This window comes from Leucopleurus acutus, assembly GCF_964270905.1.
Source record: "Leucopleurus acutus genome assembly, chromosome: 1".
In the NCBI taxonomy this organism is placed as follows: domain Eukaryota; kingdom Metazoa; phylum Chordata; class Mammalia; order Artiodactyla; family Delphinidae; genus Leucopleurus; species Leucopleurus acutus.
Window position 1 is genome coordinate 1,606,509 of NC_139142.1, and position 16,651 is coordinate 1,623,159.

General features: G+C 46.6%; 1 protein-coding gene across 11 annotated transcripts in view; it reads right to left on the minus strand.

Moving 5' to 3' along the window:
- The window catches only part of KLC1 (kinesin light chain 1), a 58,823-nt gene extending 42,607 nt beyond the window's left edge, over positions 1–16,216 (minus strand). For all 11 annotated transcript variants that reach the window (XM_082848185.1, XM_082848183.1, XM_082848184.1 and 8 more), the window contains exons 1-2: positions 15,953–16,216; positions 126–387 (exon numbers count right to left, since the gene is read on the minus strand). In XM_082848185.1, coding sequence (XP_082704311.1) covers positions 126–386 — 261 coding nt within the window. In that variant the 5' untranslated portion in view covers position 387; positions 15,953–16,216. The remainder of the gene's footprint in view (positions 1–125; positions 388–15,952) is intronic.
- Positions 16,217–16,651: the final 435 nt, after the last annotated feature.

Consider the following 16,651-nt stretch of genomic DNA (forward strand, 5'->3'; position numbering starts at 1 on the left):
CACATATAAGCTGATTTCTATTATTCTATAAGTATCTGCCCTCTAGTTTAGTTAAACCTCGTATGTCAAACAAAGTCTCCCCTTTTCCAGACTGTCAACTTCACGTTCATATCTGAGACTTGTACCTGTGCCTCGCTCAGGCCAAGCTCCAACATTTCCAGTGACTTTCGGATCATGTTTGATTTCTCTTCCACCAGATTACTTTCGTCATCTTTCTTCAAACACTTCAGTGTCTCCAGTAAACTTTGTAAAATGGAATTGTGCTCATTCTTCAGAGCCTCCAGGCCCTGAATTACTTGCTTTGTCTTAGAAATAATTTCATCCTGTGTAAGCTTCTCCAACTTGTCTTCCTTTATGTACACCATTGTGGACATGTTGTCATACATTCTAGGATGGAAAAAGAAAAAAAAGATAGAAATCTCATTAGAGGCTTAATTTATGTTACATCTTTAATGAAATACATGTGTGAAGACTTTTGAATTAACATTTTTATAGGTGAATAATAAATAGGTGTATTGTGATTTATTACCTGGAAATACTACATTCTGTACTGTTTCTGTTTGTCCTTTGCAGACCAAATTAATTACTTTTCTAGCTTATGTCTGAATTTTTTTTTTTTACGGAAGAAATGACAGTAACTGAAATTAATGCCAAAGATGAAAAGCAGCAAAACATCCAAATGGCATTTCTAAAACACACAGCAGGGCTTCCCTGGTGGCACAGTGGTTAGGAATCCGGCTGCTAATTCAGGGGACATGGGTTCGAGCCCTGGTCCGGGAAGATTCCACATGCCGCCGAACAACTTAGCCCATGTGCCACAGCTACTGAAGCCCGCGCGCCTAGAGCCCGTGCTCCGCAACGAGAAGCCACCACAATGAGAAGCCCGCGCACCACAACAAAGAGTAGACCCCGCTCGCCGCAACTAGAGAAAAGCCCACATGCAGCAACAAAGACCCAATGCAGCCAAAAATGAAATAAATAAATAAAATTTTAAAATAAATAAAACACATAGCCTCTGTGAACAAAATCTTCTGTGAATGTTTGCAAGCTTTTTTTTCCTTAATGAAATGCAGAAGGGACAGTAAATTCTCGGTCACATATTTACCAGACAAAGCCTTGAGAAGGGGTCACAGCTGGAGAAGGAGAAACCAGCAAAGGAGCATGGGAACAATCAGAGCAGCAAGAAAACCACACCTGACTGAAGCCTGGTGACACAAGAGTGACACAGCAGGATGACCAGTGCTGTAAAGACTCCAGGAGGGGGCTTCCCTGGTGGCACAGTGGTTAAGAATCCGCCTGCCAATACAGGGGACACAGGTTTGAGCCCTGGTCTGGGAAGATCCCACATGCCGCAGAGCAACTAAGCCTGTGCACCGCAACTACTGAGCCCGCGTGCCACAACTACTGAAGCCCATGCACCTAGAGCCCATGCTCCACAACAAGAGAAGCCACCACAATGAGAAGCCCCACACCACAACGAAGAGTAGCCCCCGCTCGCTGCAACTAGAGAAAGCCCGTGCGCAGCATCGAAGACCCAAGGCAGCCATAGATTAATTTTTAAAAACATATTAAAAAAAAAAAAGACTCCAGGAGGGTGAGGGCTGAGCATGCCTACTGGGTCAGACTAGCCAAGAGGTCACCAGCACGAAATCATATGGTGTCTGGGACTGGTTTTAAAATACTACAGTGAGAAGGTAAAGGAAAGGGGAAAGGAGCACATAAAACGATGTCAGCAAAATGGTGATGATGGCTAATACGAAGCAATGGTTCTTTTTACTATCCTCTCTAGTTTCATGTCTGTTTTTAAACCCCATAATTTTTTTTTTTAAGGCCACAAACAGTGATCATTAGGAAAGCCTGTTCAGGAGAGTGATAGGGACAGAAGTCATATTAAATCACCTGAGAGTGATTTCCTTCAGAGCACTTACGACTACCCAAAATCTTTGTTTTCACATATTATCTTATATTCCCTTAAATATGAATTCTATTTAAAAGGCAAGACTTTACCTTATACCCACGGTGAATGCACACTACGTAGGACAGTTCCCGGCCCTCACAGACCATCTGGTGAATGGATGGACTGATAGATGCTGGGGGAAGGGAAGCAGTGGTTGGTTGTTTTTTTTGTTTTGTTTTGTTTTTGGGGGGGGGGGGGCACGCCACGTGGCTTGTGGGATCTTAGTTCCCTGACCAGGGGTTGAACCTGGGCTACGGCAGCGAAAGCGCCGAATCCTAACCACTAGACCACCAGGGAACTCTGGGGAAGCAGTGTTGAAGCAGTGAATACAGACCACACGTTCCAGGATTTGGGAGTGAAGGCTGCAAGTAGATGATAACAGGGTCACATCTGTCCTTGTACCCCCAGTTTCATACTGGAAAACTGATTTTTTTGCATAACACAAAGACTAAACTTTGGAAATTTAGAAGCTGTCTGTAGGACTATTCAGAAATCCACCTCCATAACACAAAGAGCCCAGAAAACAACAAAAGAACAGAGGCGACTCCTCTACCTGACAGTGTAGTATTATTAGATTTGTTACATACTTATTTAACTCATAGCTCTCCAACTGCACTGCAAACTCCAGTAGAGCAGGGACCTCATTTGTCTTGTTCAGCACTATATTCCCAGCCTGTCACACAGTAAACGCTAAATACATGTTTGCTGAATGAATGAAGGAAACATTTTAGAACCAGCTTCCAATGAACAGGACTCAATACCACTAGGTTAAGGTGTGGATCTGAGCACTGCCTAAGGTTCACTTCCCAGAACTGGTGTCCCTAGAGAAAGAAAAAAAACCCAATATGAAGAACTCCTTCTCCACTTTTGGCAGCAACACATTTATGTATTATTTCCTAACGATGCAACGTTTATTCTCTTCTTCCCCAACCTAGACCACAAAAGTGTTTTACTACAACATACTCTGAGCGAGGCCCTGGCTTACACAGGGTGACAAGGGCCTCACCCTCAGGGACATGCAGGTAAGGAGAAGATAAGTAAATGAACAAATCCACCCAGAGCTAAAGACACTTTACAGGTGACAGGACTTACGGTGGGAGCATGGGGGGTGAGGGGGCAGCAGCTCTTCCACTGGAGCGGGGAAGCCAGCTACTCGAGAGAAACGACCCCCGACCGCCACCCCCAGGAGAGCTGTTCTTAGCAAATGAGCACATCTTCTCTAGACGAAGTGCAGGGCACTGCTGGCAACGGGCGAGGCAGAGATGTACACGCTCCTGCTGCCTGTGAGCAGCTGCACCACGCTGCAGGTCGCTGTGAGCACACTCACGGTGATAAGACTAGAGACGCACAGGAGTGAGGCCACAGCACACCTGCGTTCTGAAGGCAAGAGCCGGGGTGAGGGGGCCACGGCAGCAGTCAGGAGAGGGAGGAGGGCATCAGTGACCACACCATGGAGCCATCCATCAAGACCCACGGCACTTACTTCCCAGCCCTCTGCTGGCCCAAGGTTTGATGCCTCTGCTCAGAAAGCCAAACACCTCGCCAGCAACTTCTCAGTCTTTCCCAGCAACATTAAACCCAAAGGGACGCAGAGGAGAGTCTGTAGACCTAGTAGTAAATGGCAGCAACTTCACTGCTCAAATCACCTCCGGAAAACCAAGGCTCTTGGGGCATGAATGGGCAGTAAGTCATAGCTCTGCAGGTTAAATTCTGTCCAGCTATAAAGATGGTCAGTGTCACACCTCTACAGGTTACAGCAGTGGCTGAAACGGGAAGAGAGGGCACTTTTGTTGACGTAAAAGAGAAAGGGGGACAGTGTTTATACAAAAGTAGGAAAACCACAAAAGGCAGGACTTAGGTAAAAAAGAAAACAAAATGAGAAAGACTTACCACTTTAATTGAGGGAATGCCTCAATTAAGTAAATACATTTAGAGAAACCCAATTTTAATTCCTTAAGGAATATGTAACAAAACTGGCCCCAGGGTACTGCTCACACACTCTTGCAATGGCTCTAACCATATACACAAGAGTAATGAATACAAATGTTATCTGGATGCATGCATGTATACACACACACACACACCAAAAAAGAGTCGCTTAAGGCAGTTTTCTTTTAAACTTACTCTTAAAAGAAAATGAGAATCCAAATGCTTTTGGGGGGCACTTAGAAATGAGATGACAGGTGCTGTGGACAGGACGGAGCCTGGCTCCACCACCAGCCATCACCTCAGCATGGGCGAAGTCCCCAAACCTCCTGGGGTCTCAGTGGTTAGCAGACCTCCCTCACCAGGCTTTTATCAACATGGGCGAGTGTAGATGGGGCACTAAGCACAGGGCTGACAGACACATAGGAACCGCTCAGTAATCAATGCAATCTCCCACCCGAGAGATAAGGAATCAGGAACTTCCCTAATAAATGACTCCTCAAGGTCTGCAGACACACTTCCTATAACTCACTACTCTACAAGATAGTCAGTTCCTTGTTAGACTGTTCCAGTATTTAGTTAGAAAGTTATTCCTTTTGCTGAGTTGATATCTTCCTCCTTGTAACTTCTACCCACTGAGCCAACTTCTTCCCTCTAAAATAAACACAAAATACATTTACTATCGCATCCACAAGATAACGTTTCAAATATTGTGTGACAGGCATAGGACTCTGCAAATCTTCCATCTCCCTGGCTCACACCTCACACTACTCCTCTGGCACGCCTCAATCGTGACAGTTTCTTCATCTCCCATCCAAGTCACCATCACATGGATTCAACTGTGCACACTGCTTCTTCAGAGGGAAGCACACAATGGCACATATATTTATACTGCTCCATAGCTCTCTTATTTCTAAGCTAAGCCATTATAACCAAAGGTGGGTTATATAAAAAACAGCGCTAAGACAACTGGCTATTTGCGGCGGGGGCGGGGGGGGGGGTGGGATGCATTCCTACCCTCACTATACACTAAAATAAATTCCATATTGCATAATTAAAGGTTAAAAAACCCATGAGACACTAGAATAAAATTTAGGCAAAGATCTATAAGCATACAGGTGGAGGTAAAGAGCGTTCTATGAATAAAATGGCAGAGAACTAAAAGAAAAGATTAATAAGAGTTTATTTAAAGTAAGAGGGCTTCCCTGGTGGCACAGTGGTTGGGAATCCGCCTGCCAGTGCAAGGGACACGGGTTCAAGCCCTGGTCCAGGAAGATCCCACATGCTGTGGAGCAACTAAGCCCATGCGCCACAACTACTGAGCCTGAGCTCTAGAGCCCGCTAGCCACAACTACTGAGCCTGTGTGCCACAACTACTGAAGCCCAAGCGCCTAGAGCCTGTGCTCCGCAACGAGAAGCCACCACAAATAGAGAAAGCCCACGCGCAGCAACGAAGACCCAACACAGCCAAAAATAAATATAAATTTAATTTTTTAAAAAAAGATATGTTTAAAATAAGAAACTGCTAGGGAGTTCCCTGGTGACCTAGTGGTTAGGATTCTGGGCCTTCACTCTCGTGGCCCGGGTTCAATCCCTGGTCGGGGAACTGAGATCCCACAAGCCCCAGGACGCTGCCAAAAACAAAAACCTCCTACTAAAGTTTGATCTGGAAACTACCTTTCTGAGGAAACACTATTTTGCAGCCCATCACAGTAGAGAGCTGAGAGGGTTAAGGCAGAGGTCACGCTGATTTCTAATGTCAGCCATCCCAGTTTGTCAGCCCTCATTCTCCCTCCACCCCTGCTGCTGAGTGCGCCTCCAGGCGGCTCTGCTGAGGCATCAGCCAGCACAGCCCTGGCAGGCACACAACAAATAGACATGCTAGTTATTCTGTTGCTCAAACTGTTCCAGCTCTGGCCATGGGAGCTCTTTCCGTTTCTTTTGTGCCCCACTGACATGCCCATCCTTTTATTTTTCGAGCACTTTCTGGCACTACAAGACATTCCAGGCCCATCTTGTATTCTCCCTAGCCCAGCCCTAGAATCAGCCATTAGTCCAAAACTGGGCTCAGGGGTCTCCCTCCCAAAACCCATAAACCGGGCTTCCCTGGTGGCGCAGTGGTTGAGAGTCTGCCTGCCAGTGCAGGGGACACGGGTTTGAGCCCTGGTCCAGGAAGATCCCACATGCCGTGGAGCAACTAAGCCCGTGCGCCACAACTACTAAGCTTGCACACCACAACTACTGAGCCCACGAACTGCAGCTACTGAAGCCTGCACGCTCTAGGGCCCGTGTGACGCAACTACTGAGCCCACGCGCCTAGAGCCTGTGCTCCGCAACGAGAAGCCACTGCAACGAGAAGCCCGCACACCACAACAAAGAGTAACCCCCGCTCGCCACAGCTAGGGAAAGCCCGTGCATAGCAACGAAGACCCAACACAGCCAACAATTAAAAAAAGAAATAAAAAAAAGAAATGTGGAGAATAAAAGTAGCAGCTCTGTATGCAGAGTGAATAACAGCCAAGACAGAAATGTGAGTTATTCTGACAGTTCTTGAGTGCGAAATGAAGTTCCTATAAACACAGCAGAGAGTGGCACAGAAAAATAAGATGGAGGGAAGAACACGGAGGTCTTTACCTAGCAAAGATTGGTAGCAGAAAATCACATTTGAGATGTTTTTCCAAGAGATATCTGAGCTGATCCAGTGGGAAACTCTGGCAGCCAGCCAGACCCATCTCTGCACACAAGCCCTGATGAGCACCAGACACGGGGAAGGTGCTGACGCAGAGGGCAGCAGTGAGGAGACGCAGTTCGAGAGTCTCTAATGGGTCTGTAGAAAACAACCCAAGTTGTACTCAGGGAAATATTCAGTGCCATGATCTGAATGTCTGTATCCCCCCAAAGTCATATGTTGAAACCTAGCCCCTAAGGTGATGGTATCTGGAGGTAGGGCTTCTGGGAAGGCCATGAGAGTGGAGCCCTCATGAATGGGATTAGTGCTCTTATAAAAAAGACCCCAGAGACCTCCCTCACCCCTTCCCCCAGTGAGGACACAGGGAGACACCATCTGTGAAACAAAAGCAGGCTCTCACCAGACACTGAATCTCCTGTCACCATGACCTTGGACTTCCCAGCCTTCAGAACTATGAGAAATAAATTTCTGTTGTTTGTAAGCCACCCAGTTTATGGTATTTTGTTACAGCAGCCTGAACGGACTAAGACATTCAGTATCCTGGAACCCCAGATTACAGTGTGTTGTGGGTAAAACAACACAAGTGTCAAAACTTAAAAAATTAAATGAATGAGCCATCAATTCCACTCCTGGGTATATACCCAAGAAAACTGAAAACATGTTTATGTAAAAACTTACACATGAATGGTCCAAAAAACAAAATGCTGGACAAATGTAAAACTTGTACACAAATATTTTGGCATTAATCATAATACTAAAAATGTGGGACTAACCCAAATGTCCATCAACTAATGAATGGATAAACAAAATGGGGTATATCTAGACAGTGGAATATTATTTGGCAATAAAAAGGAATGAGATACTGATACATGCTACAACATAGCTAACGGTGTGCTAACTGAAGGAAGCCAGACACAAAAGGCCACATGTTGCATAATTCCATTTATATGAAGTGTCCATGGAGACAGAAGGTAGATTAGTAGTTGCCAAAGGGACAGGAGTATGGGGAGTAACAGCTAACGGGTACAGGATTTCTTTTTGGGGTGATGAAAATGTTCTGGAAACAGATGGTTGCAAAACCCTGTGAATTTTTTCATACATGAATCATATCTCAGTAAAATACAACCAGAATTTTTTTTAATTAAATGATACAGATCAAAGAAAAACACAAAACCCCACTTTGGGACCTCATCTATTTTAGCTTTGTCAAGGAGTCACAGAAAGCTTCATTTCTCAACCTTTTTATCCTATGCTCCCCTTTTGATAAACAAAAATCTCAAGCCCTTCTCAAGGTATTTAAAAATGTCTAAATACACAATACGTTACCTATTGCAACTAAAAAGGTAATCAATGGTAATATCAGAAGTAAAAATATACATACTTTTTGGTTCTGAAATTTCAGAACAAAAATTATACAGTGTAGAGTCAAAGGGAAATACAATTCGAGAATTTCCAGGGGATGGTTCATTTTTGTTTTGGTGGGGGCAGGAGAGGGTAAGCAGGGAGGTGTGTCACTCCCCCAGTTTATATAACAAAGTTAAGGTTCATATTTGAGCAAAATCCAAAAAGGTCTCCTGCAGGGTCTCAATCTTGTTCAAACCATGACAAAATTTTGGATAAAAATGCAAATGTCACACCCCTTTGTGGTTTGTATTACAATAGTGAGTTTGTTTTCTAAATATAATACCATATTATAATAATAAATATATTTTATCCAGCTCTACATGGCCTGCCCTTACCCACTGAGAATCACTATAATCTACTCGAGGGAGGATGTGCTGTATCAGGTACCTCCTGACCAGAAATTTCATCTCTGGGCTATGAACTGACAGAGACAACTGAGAGATACAACTCCAGAGCCTGCCAATGGAAACTACTGACTGCATCATTTTCTGCTAGAACCATGGTATCTCCTCTCATCTAACTTTATCTAATCCTTTTATTTCCTCTTCTAAACTTGGGTCACAAGAATGAACTTGAATGAACAAAAATCCTGCTGGCCTAAAAATCAGAAAAATCTATAAAGTGAAATGTTTTAAAATTAAAGACTCCATAATTACAGGATCTATTCTGAATTTGTTTCCACCCTAAAACTATAAACCACTGGATAAAACAAAAGCTTGTATTTGCCTCTTGGGTGAGTCTACTGTAGATGCCCTTGCAGAATTAGAAATAAAGGCAGAACTCCAGGTACTTTTCCCCACAGCCCTGCTCAGGCAGTTGCGGCTGAGTGTGGTTCTGTTTTGCACTGGGCCACCTCTGCGTACAGAGATCCTCTAACTCTATGATAACCTAACCACACCACCTGTGGAGAGAACTTTACAAGAAGGCCAGGTCCCCCACCAGCTGGTGAAGTGCCTACCTCTCCCCGAGCAGCGCTCCAGGCCAGGGCCAGGAGTGCACTGAGGTCTTTTAATCTGCTGTGGGACCACAGGTCCATCCCTCCGCATACAAATTTTAAGTATGAGAAGCTACAGGGAAGGGTACTACATGAAAATATGGGAGAACATGCGTTTCCCTGAAACAAGGATGAGTGGGCCCAAATGATGCAGCTGCCTCCATTACAAGTCCTTGGTTGGGCAAGCACAAAGGAAAAACAGCTTCACCAGACGTGACTAGGAGAATACACAAGAGGGTGGTTATGGGCGACTGGGGCAAAAGAATACAGAGTATTCATTCTGTGGTTTAAAAAAAACATTTTTATTTCAAAATGAAAAATGTCAGCAGATTAACATAATACCATAGGACGAAGTTCACGTATTTAAATGCTAATCAATAACACATACATGAAATAATTTTCTTTCCTAAAGAAAGGAAATTTAAAAAAATTTTTTAGGGGCTTCCCTGGTGGCGCAGTGGTTGGGAGTCCACCTGCCGATGCAGGGGACACGGGTTCGTGCCCCGGTCCGGGAGGATCCCACATGCCGCGGAGCGGCTGGGCCCGTGAGCCATGGCCGCTGAGCCTGCGCGTCCGGAGCCTGTGCTCCGCAGCGGGAGAGGCCACAACAGTGAGAGGCCCGCGTACCGCAAAAAAAAAAAAAAAAAAAAAAAAAGGCACAGCCAAAAAAGTTAAGCCCCAGATTGGGAAAAAGTATTTCTAACATATGGCAAAAGACATGTACCCAAATACATAAAGAACTCCTACAATCAATAACAAAAAGACAACCCAATTTTTTTAATGGGCAAAAGACTTTAACAGACACTTCACAACAGCAGGTATACAAAAGGCCAATAAGTATGTGAATAAGTGCTCATCATCATTAGTCATCAGGGAAATGCTCACTAAACCCATCACAAGATGCTACGGCCTTGCAGTCGCTAAGATGAAGCAGACAACACCAAAAGCTGGAGAGAACATGGAGCAACTGGAACACACACACTGCTGGCGGGAGTGTAAAATGCACAACCACTTGAGAAAACTGGCAGTGTCTTTACAAGTTAATCCTACATCTAACCTATGAACAATTCCACTCCTAGGTATTTATGCAAAAGAAATGAAAATGTGGGACTTCCCTGGCGGTCCAGTATTTATGATCCCATGCTTCCACTGCAGGGGGGGAAAGGGGGCACAGGTTCTATTCCTGGTTGGGGAACTAAGATCCTGCATGCCTCGGGATGAGGCCAAAAAAAGAAGATGTATGTCCACACAGTCCTGTACAAGAAATGAGTGCTCCCCACTCCAGATGCACAACAAAAGGAGAATGGCTAGACTGTGGCAGATCCATACAAAAGAACAATACTCAGGAAGAGAAAGAAGGAAATCACTGACCCATGCTATTGTATGTGTTGAATTTTTTTTTAATTTATTTATTTATTATTTTTGGCTGCATTGGGTGTTCACTGCTGCATGCCGGCTTTCTCTAGTTGTGGTAAGCGGGGGCTACTCTTCGTTGCGGTGCGCGGGCTTCTCATTACAGTGGCTTCTCCTGTTGTGGAACACGGGCTCTCGGCATGCAGGCTTCAGTAGTTGTGGCATGCGGGCTCAGTAGTTGTGGCGCACGGGCTTAACTGCTCTGCGGGCATGTGGGATCTTCCCAGACCAGGGATCGAACCTGTGCCACCTGCATTGGCAGGCAGATTCTTAACCACCGCGCCACCAGGGAAGTCCTGCATGTGCTGAATTTTAAATGGTTACGCTGAGTTACAGAAGATGGATGCGAAAATACATATATTGTTTAATCTCATTTGCATGAAATTCTAGAATAGACGGAACTAACCTATGGTTATGGAAGTAAGTCAGTATTGCTCGTAGGGGAGTGCAGGCCACCTCTAGGAGCTACGGGAGGCAGTCCTCAGCTGACAGCCAGCCAGCAAGAAAACCAGGACATCAGTCCTACAACCAAAAGAACTGAATTCTGCCACAACCGCAAGAGCTTGCAAGAGCATCCTGAGCTCTGGAAGAGAACAACAGCCCAACACACAACTGTAGCCACGTGAGCCCTGAGCAGAGGATCCAGCCAAGCCATGCCTGGACCCCTCATCCACGGAAACTGTGAGATAACAAACATTACTGTTCTAAACCACTAAATTTGCAGTAATTTGTTATATGGTAAATAGAAAACTAACATAAATGTCACACAAAAAAAGCTTTAGAACTTAATGATGTTTTAGTTTAAAAAAAAGTAGAAATTATGGATGAATCTTGAGGACATTATGCTAAGTAAAATTAGCCAGTCACTAAAAGACAAATACTGTATGACTCCAGTTATATGAGGTATCTGAAGTAGTTAAATCTATAGAAACAGGAATTAGAATGGTGGTTGCCAGGGGCTAAGGGGATGGGGGGAAATAGGGAGTTGTTATTTAATGGATACAGTTTTAGTTTTGGAAGATGAAAAAGTTCCAGAGATCTACTGCACAACAATGTAAATATATTTAAGACTACCGAAATACACTCTTAAAAATGTTTAAGATGGTAAATTTGGGGGTTTTTAAAACCACAATCTAAAAAGAATAGAAATTAACATTTTCCCCATTTGGTCAATAATACAAATAATTTTTAGACAGAATAAGTGAATTTAAGAGAAAACACACCACCATATTCACCATAAGAATGAAGATTCAGTCAGCTTTTACTGACCACGGAGCCTGTGCCAGCTTCTCTGAAGGCCACAAGTACTACAACACCAACATGGTGACCCGAAACACTATACTTTAGACAGCAACCCCAAGGAGTGACCATGACCACCTGCATCACCTGGGCTTTTGAAACCGAAGAAATGGGGCAAGGGCATCCCAGGTGAAGGCAACTGGAAGACTGAGCTTAGCATTACTGGGATTCATGATAGCAAGGTGGTTCAAAGCTTGAAGTGTACAAGCAAAAAGCCTTGAATTAGAAGGCTTTAAACCAGCTGTATACCTCTGGTTTACATAACTTACCCTCTCTAATCCTCAGTTTCCTCAACAGCAGGATAGAGGCGATTGCTGTACCAATTTTACCTGGTACAGTGCTAAATTCACTATTATCAGTTTTATCGTAGAAGTTTAATAACTTCAAAGAGGCTGGAGCATAAATTTCCACATCATGCCATCGAAGTCAGGGAACAATCTAAGGTTTGAGTTGAGTTAGGCATTTCCCTGGCGGTCCAGTGGTTAAGACTTCGCCTTCCAATGCAGGGGGTGCGTGTTCGATCCCTGGTCAGGGAGCTAAGATCCCACATGCCTCATGGCCAAAAACTCAAAACATAAAAAACAGAAGCAATATTGTAACAAGCTCAGTAAAGACTTTAAAAATGGTCCACATCAAAAACAAAAAACAAAAAACCTTTAAAAAAAAGAAAAAAAAGTTGAGGTGAGTGGGATATTTTAGAACCAAGGAAATAATTTCTACTTTACACATGCACTTAGCTTAAATTGTTTGTTCTAGTGATATTCACTTATATCTGCTTTATTAAGTATCAACGACATACCAAGCATATTTAAAAGCATAGACTGAGACTGCTTTCATCTGCCTCCAAAAATCAGTTAAAAATAAAAACATAATTCATTTTTTTTTTTTTTTTTGCGGTACGCGGGCCTCTCACTGTTGTGGCCTCTCCCGTTGCGGAGCAACAGGCTCCGGATGCGCAGGCTCAGCGGCCATGGCTCACGGGCCCAGCCGCTCCGCGGCATGTGGGATCTTCCCGGACCGGGGCACGAACCTGTGTCCCCTGCATCGGCAGGCAGACTCTCAACCACTGCGCCACCAGGGAAGCCCCATAATTCATTTTTGATCTAAGAGTATGTTAACCAGCAGGCTACAGGGCAGAATGACACAAGGATGCCTTGGGAGAAAAAAAAAAAGCAGGTCATCTCTGAATTAGCCCTCCAGTCTTGGGAAGCAATATTCTCAGGAAAAGTTTAAAAGGTCACAAATAGCCCTCCAGAACCAAACCCAATAGACTTTTCTGTCCAAATCTTTCCTTACCTCTTAGCCAATTTGATACTGCCCTCCTCCTCTTCCCTGTGTCCCAGGGCTTTCCTACCCTTAGGGCCACTCCGCAATCTCTACCAAGTGCCAGAAGCTCTCACATCTTTATCTCCAGCCTAAATCTTGTCTTGAGCTCCAGGCCTGAATCTCCAACAGACCACTAATCCACTTGGCCGCCCCACGAGCATCGTGGATTTAACCTACCCAAACCCAAACTCACCATCTCCTCCTCCCATTTTCCCCATCGTGGTGGGTGTCACCTGCCAGTGAGTCACCCAAGTTAGAGACAGGGAAGTGACTCTAAATGTATTCCTTCACATTATGTGCCAAGCACTGACACTGAATACACCAGATAAAAATCCCCACCCTGTCCTTGTGGAGACTGAATGTAAGTGGAGGCGACAGATAAACTATATAAGAAAATAATTAAGTAGGGAATTCCCCGGCAGTCCAGTGGTTAGGACTCCGAGCTCTCACTGCCGAGGGCCTGGGTTCAATCCCTGGTCGGGGAACTAAAATCCCACAATCCTCGAAATGTGGCCCCCCCCCAAAAAAAGAATATAATATTGTACAGAGACTGAGAAGTAGTAAGGAGTGTGTGGAGAAGTGAGGACATACTGATATCCTGAAGAGCAAACTCGGAATGCGACTGGGCGGACTTGAATGAGGGCAAGAGTAGGAAGACAAGGGGAAAAGGTGGGGTGCTTACAGGACACTGGCAAGAACTTCAGCAGAGGAGTGACATGATCCCACCTAGGTTTTAGCAGTTGGCTTGGGTTTGAAAACTGCCTATAGTCTCCTTCTGCCTACAGCCCCACCCTTCCCCCACTCCACTCAGGTCCCAAGTCAGGACCACCCTCCCTAGACACACTGTACATCGCCTTTCCTGATTTCATCCTTCCATTCTCACCCATTCCCAATCTGAAGCGCCACCACTCCCAGTCCCACCCCACTTTTCTTCAAGTCTCCCAGCCAGAATCACCTCCTCAGAGCACTCGGCACAGCATTCAATCTCCTCTGTGGTACCAGACTGTGAGCTCCTCCAGGACAGCGACTGTCCCCGTATCCCCGACTACTCAGCACAGCACCTGCCATTCAGCTGGTTCTCAATAAACATTTAAGACCTTGCTTTCACATCTTAATAGGCTAACCATTTTTATCCTATACCACGAAATGGACACTTAAAACTTCCCTGTACTTTTTGATCAGTACTTTTGTACTGATCACTTCTTTGTTAATAAAGTTCTGGTTCATTATCATATTTCACTTAGGTTTCCAGGTTATACGAATCCTACACTTTAACTTCTGACTTTTCCACTTCTAATTTTCTTTTTGTACAATTATATTTTGCAATAGTTTACAGCCCTACATGGAAAGCTACACATTGACTTACCTATCTTTCAACATTATGAAACATGCTTAAGGTATAATTTTTTAAAAGAATATATAATTTAAGTAACTGCAGCTGAGTTTTTACTTACTATGCAATATTTAGGATATTGCGTGCCTCTCTCCCCGGTGGCATTTCCTCCCTCCTCCTTGCTGCGATTCCCATGCATGTCTTTCTTCCTCTATTATGTATTGTCTACAGTACTGTTAGAAGACACTGCCAAGCTAGGTGAACCTGCAAGGCTGCCGTGAGGTTACCGCCCCAGGTCCTCCACGCCCCTCAGTGACAAGAGGGCTGCCAGGCTCCACTGCAACATGAGGCTGCATTCTTAGATGACTTGGAGAAACTGGCTCTTAAGAGAGGGTCCTCCCCCACGACATATAATCCCACACAATCTGAAATTTTTAGTGTTTAGTATCACTGTACTCTTAGAGGTACTTAGGAAACAGAACAATGAATCAAATTTCCCACCTTAACTAAGGCTTGTTGCCAGTCCATAAAACAGGGTCATCCTAAATAAGAGTATGAGATCTAAGGAGGTTGTTCCAATTTCTAATGGGACTATTCACTGAACTATTACAATGTATTCTGAGCTAATGATTCTGATCAGTGGCTTAGTCATGCTCTACAATAAAAGCCTTTGCATTTAACTAATGCAAAGGCTCAAAAAACCAACTGCCCCTTCACACAGCAGTTTAAATGGTGTATCACAAATTTTCTGCTCTCACACTTCTGAAGAACATCATTTTTGCAAGTTCTCCTTAACAAACGCTTAATATGTGAACTCTGAATGTGCTGTTTAACAATACAGTAAAAAGCAGCAACAGTACAAAAATCTCTAACACCGAATTGCCTGGATCTACAAACCTTAAGTTATAAAACCATCCAATTCACCAGGCATTCGCTTTTTTAATATTTTATTTTAAATTTTTAAGGAAAGAGGTACATCAAATTTGACAACCGAGTAGATATTCCAGGACCGGAATGCTACAAGTTTAGTGGGAGCAACTCCAGCCTAGGCGAACACTGGGGATGAGGCGTTTCGGGTCTGGCCGCTAGAAGAAAGAGGCCGCGGGGCAGGCGAGGTCCAGCCGGACTCTCGGGAAGGAGCCCGCACGCTTCCGACCCGCCGACCGACCGCGAGCATGACAGGCGCGCCCGCCCTGGGCGGTGCCGCGGGAGAGGGCGGGGGCCGGAAGGAAGGGGAAGGACTCGGACAAAGCAAGCCGGGCCGGCCGCCCCCTCCCCGCGCGCCGCGTCCAGCCTCCCGTCCCCAGCCGCGCGGCTCCCGGGGCCACAGCTGTTCCCAGGGCGGCCGCCCCCGCCCGCAGCGGGGCCAAGCCTGCGACGCTGGGCCGGGCGGGGGGCCGGGAGGGGCCGGAGCCAGATGGGCACGCGGAGGAGACCCGAACCTGAAGGGGCCGTGACGGGGATGGGCCGGGGTCCTGGGCGGCGGCCGGGGCCGGTGGCGAAAGGGGACGGACCTGCTGGAGGCTCGAGGGCCGGAGAGGAGCCGGGAGGAGCCGGGGGCGGGAAGGGACACGGGTGCGGCCGGAGGACCCGGGCCCGCCGCCGACTCACCGTGCTGCTCCCGCGGGGCCGCGCGCTCGCGCTGTCAGCACCGGGAGGCCGCGGGCGCGTGCGCCGAGCGGGACCGCCGGGGCTGTCGCCTCGCCGCCTCAGGTGCGGCGCCGCGGTCACAAGCGAGGGGCGCCGGCGCGGCCGCCCCGCAGCATCCTCGGCCGCCCACGCGCGCTGTGTCCCGCGGCTCCTCCTCGCAGCCGCCGCCCAGCCAGCTCCGGCTCCGCTGCTCCCGCTCCGCTGCTCCCGCCGCCGAAAATGGCGTCTCCGCGTCCCTCCCCCGGCTCGGCGTTCCCGCCCCACAATGCCGCGCGCCACCGTGACGTCACCCTGCCCCGCCGCCTATGGGCGGGGCAGCTCGGGAACCTGGGGCCAGGCGGAGCGGGCCTCCTGGAGCCAGACGCGGTCCCAGGCTGGCTGTCGCGGGCCACACTGGGGGCGGGGAGGGGGTACTACCCCCCTCCGTGGGCGGCCCCGCGCGGGCAGGGCCAGAAGGTGGCCTGAGGAGGGCGCTGGCCCAGCGCTGCCGGTCAGCACCGCGTCCTGGCCCTTCCCTCCCGGGCGCGGCCGTCTCCTCCTCTCATGTATCAGGAATAATATTTATTCACATAATATTTATGTGCTCGTTTAAGTCTTTCCAGAACCCACGAGGGGGGCTTTCACCAGCCCCTCCAAAGGAAAGGGTCCTGAGGCGCTAGC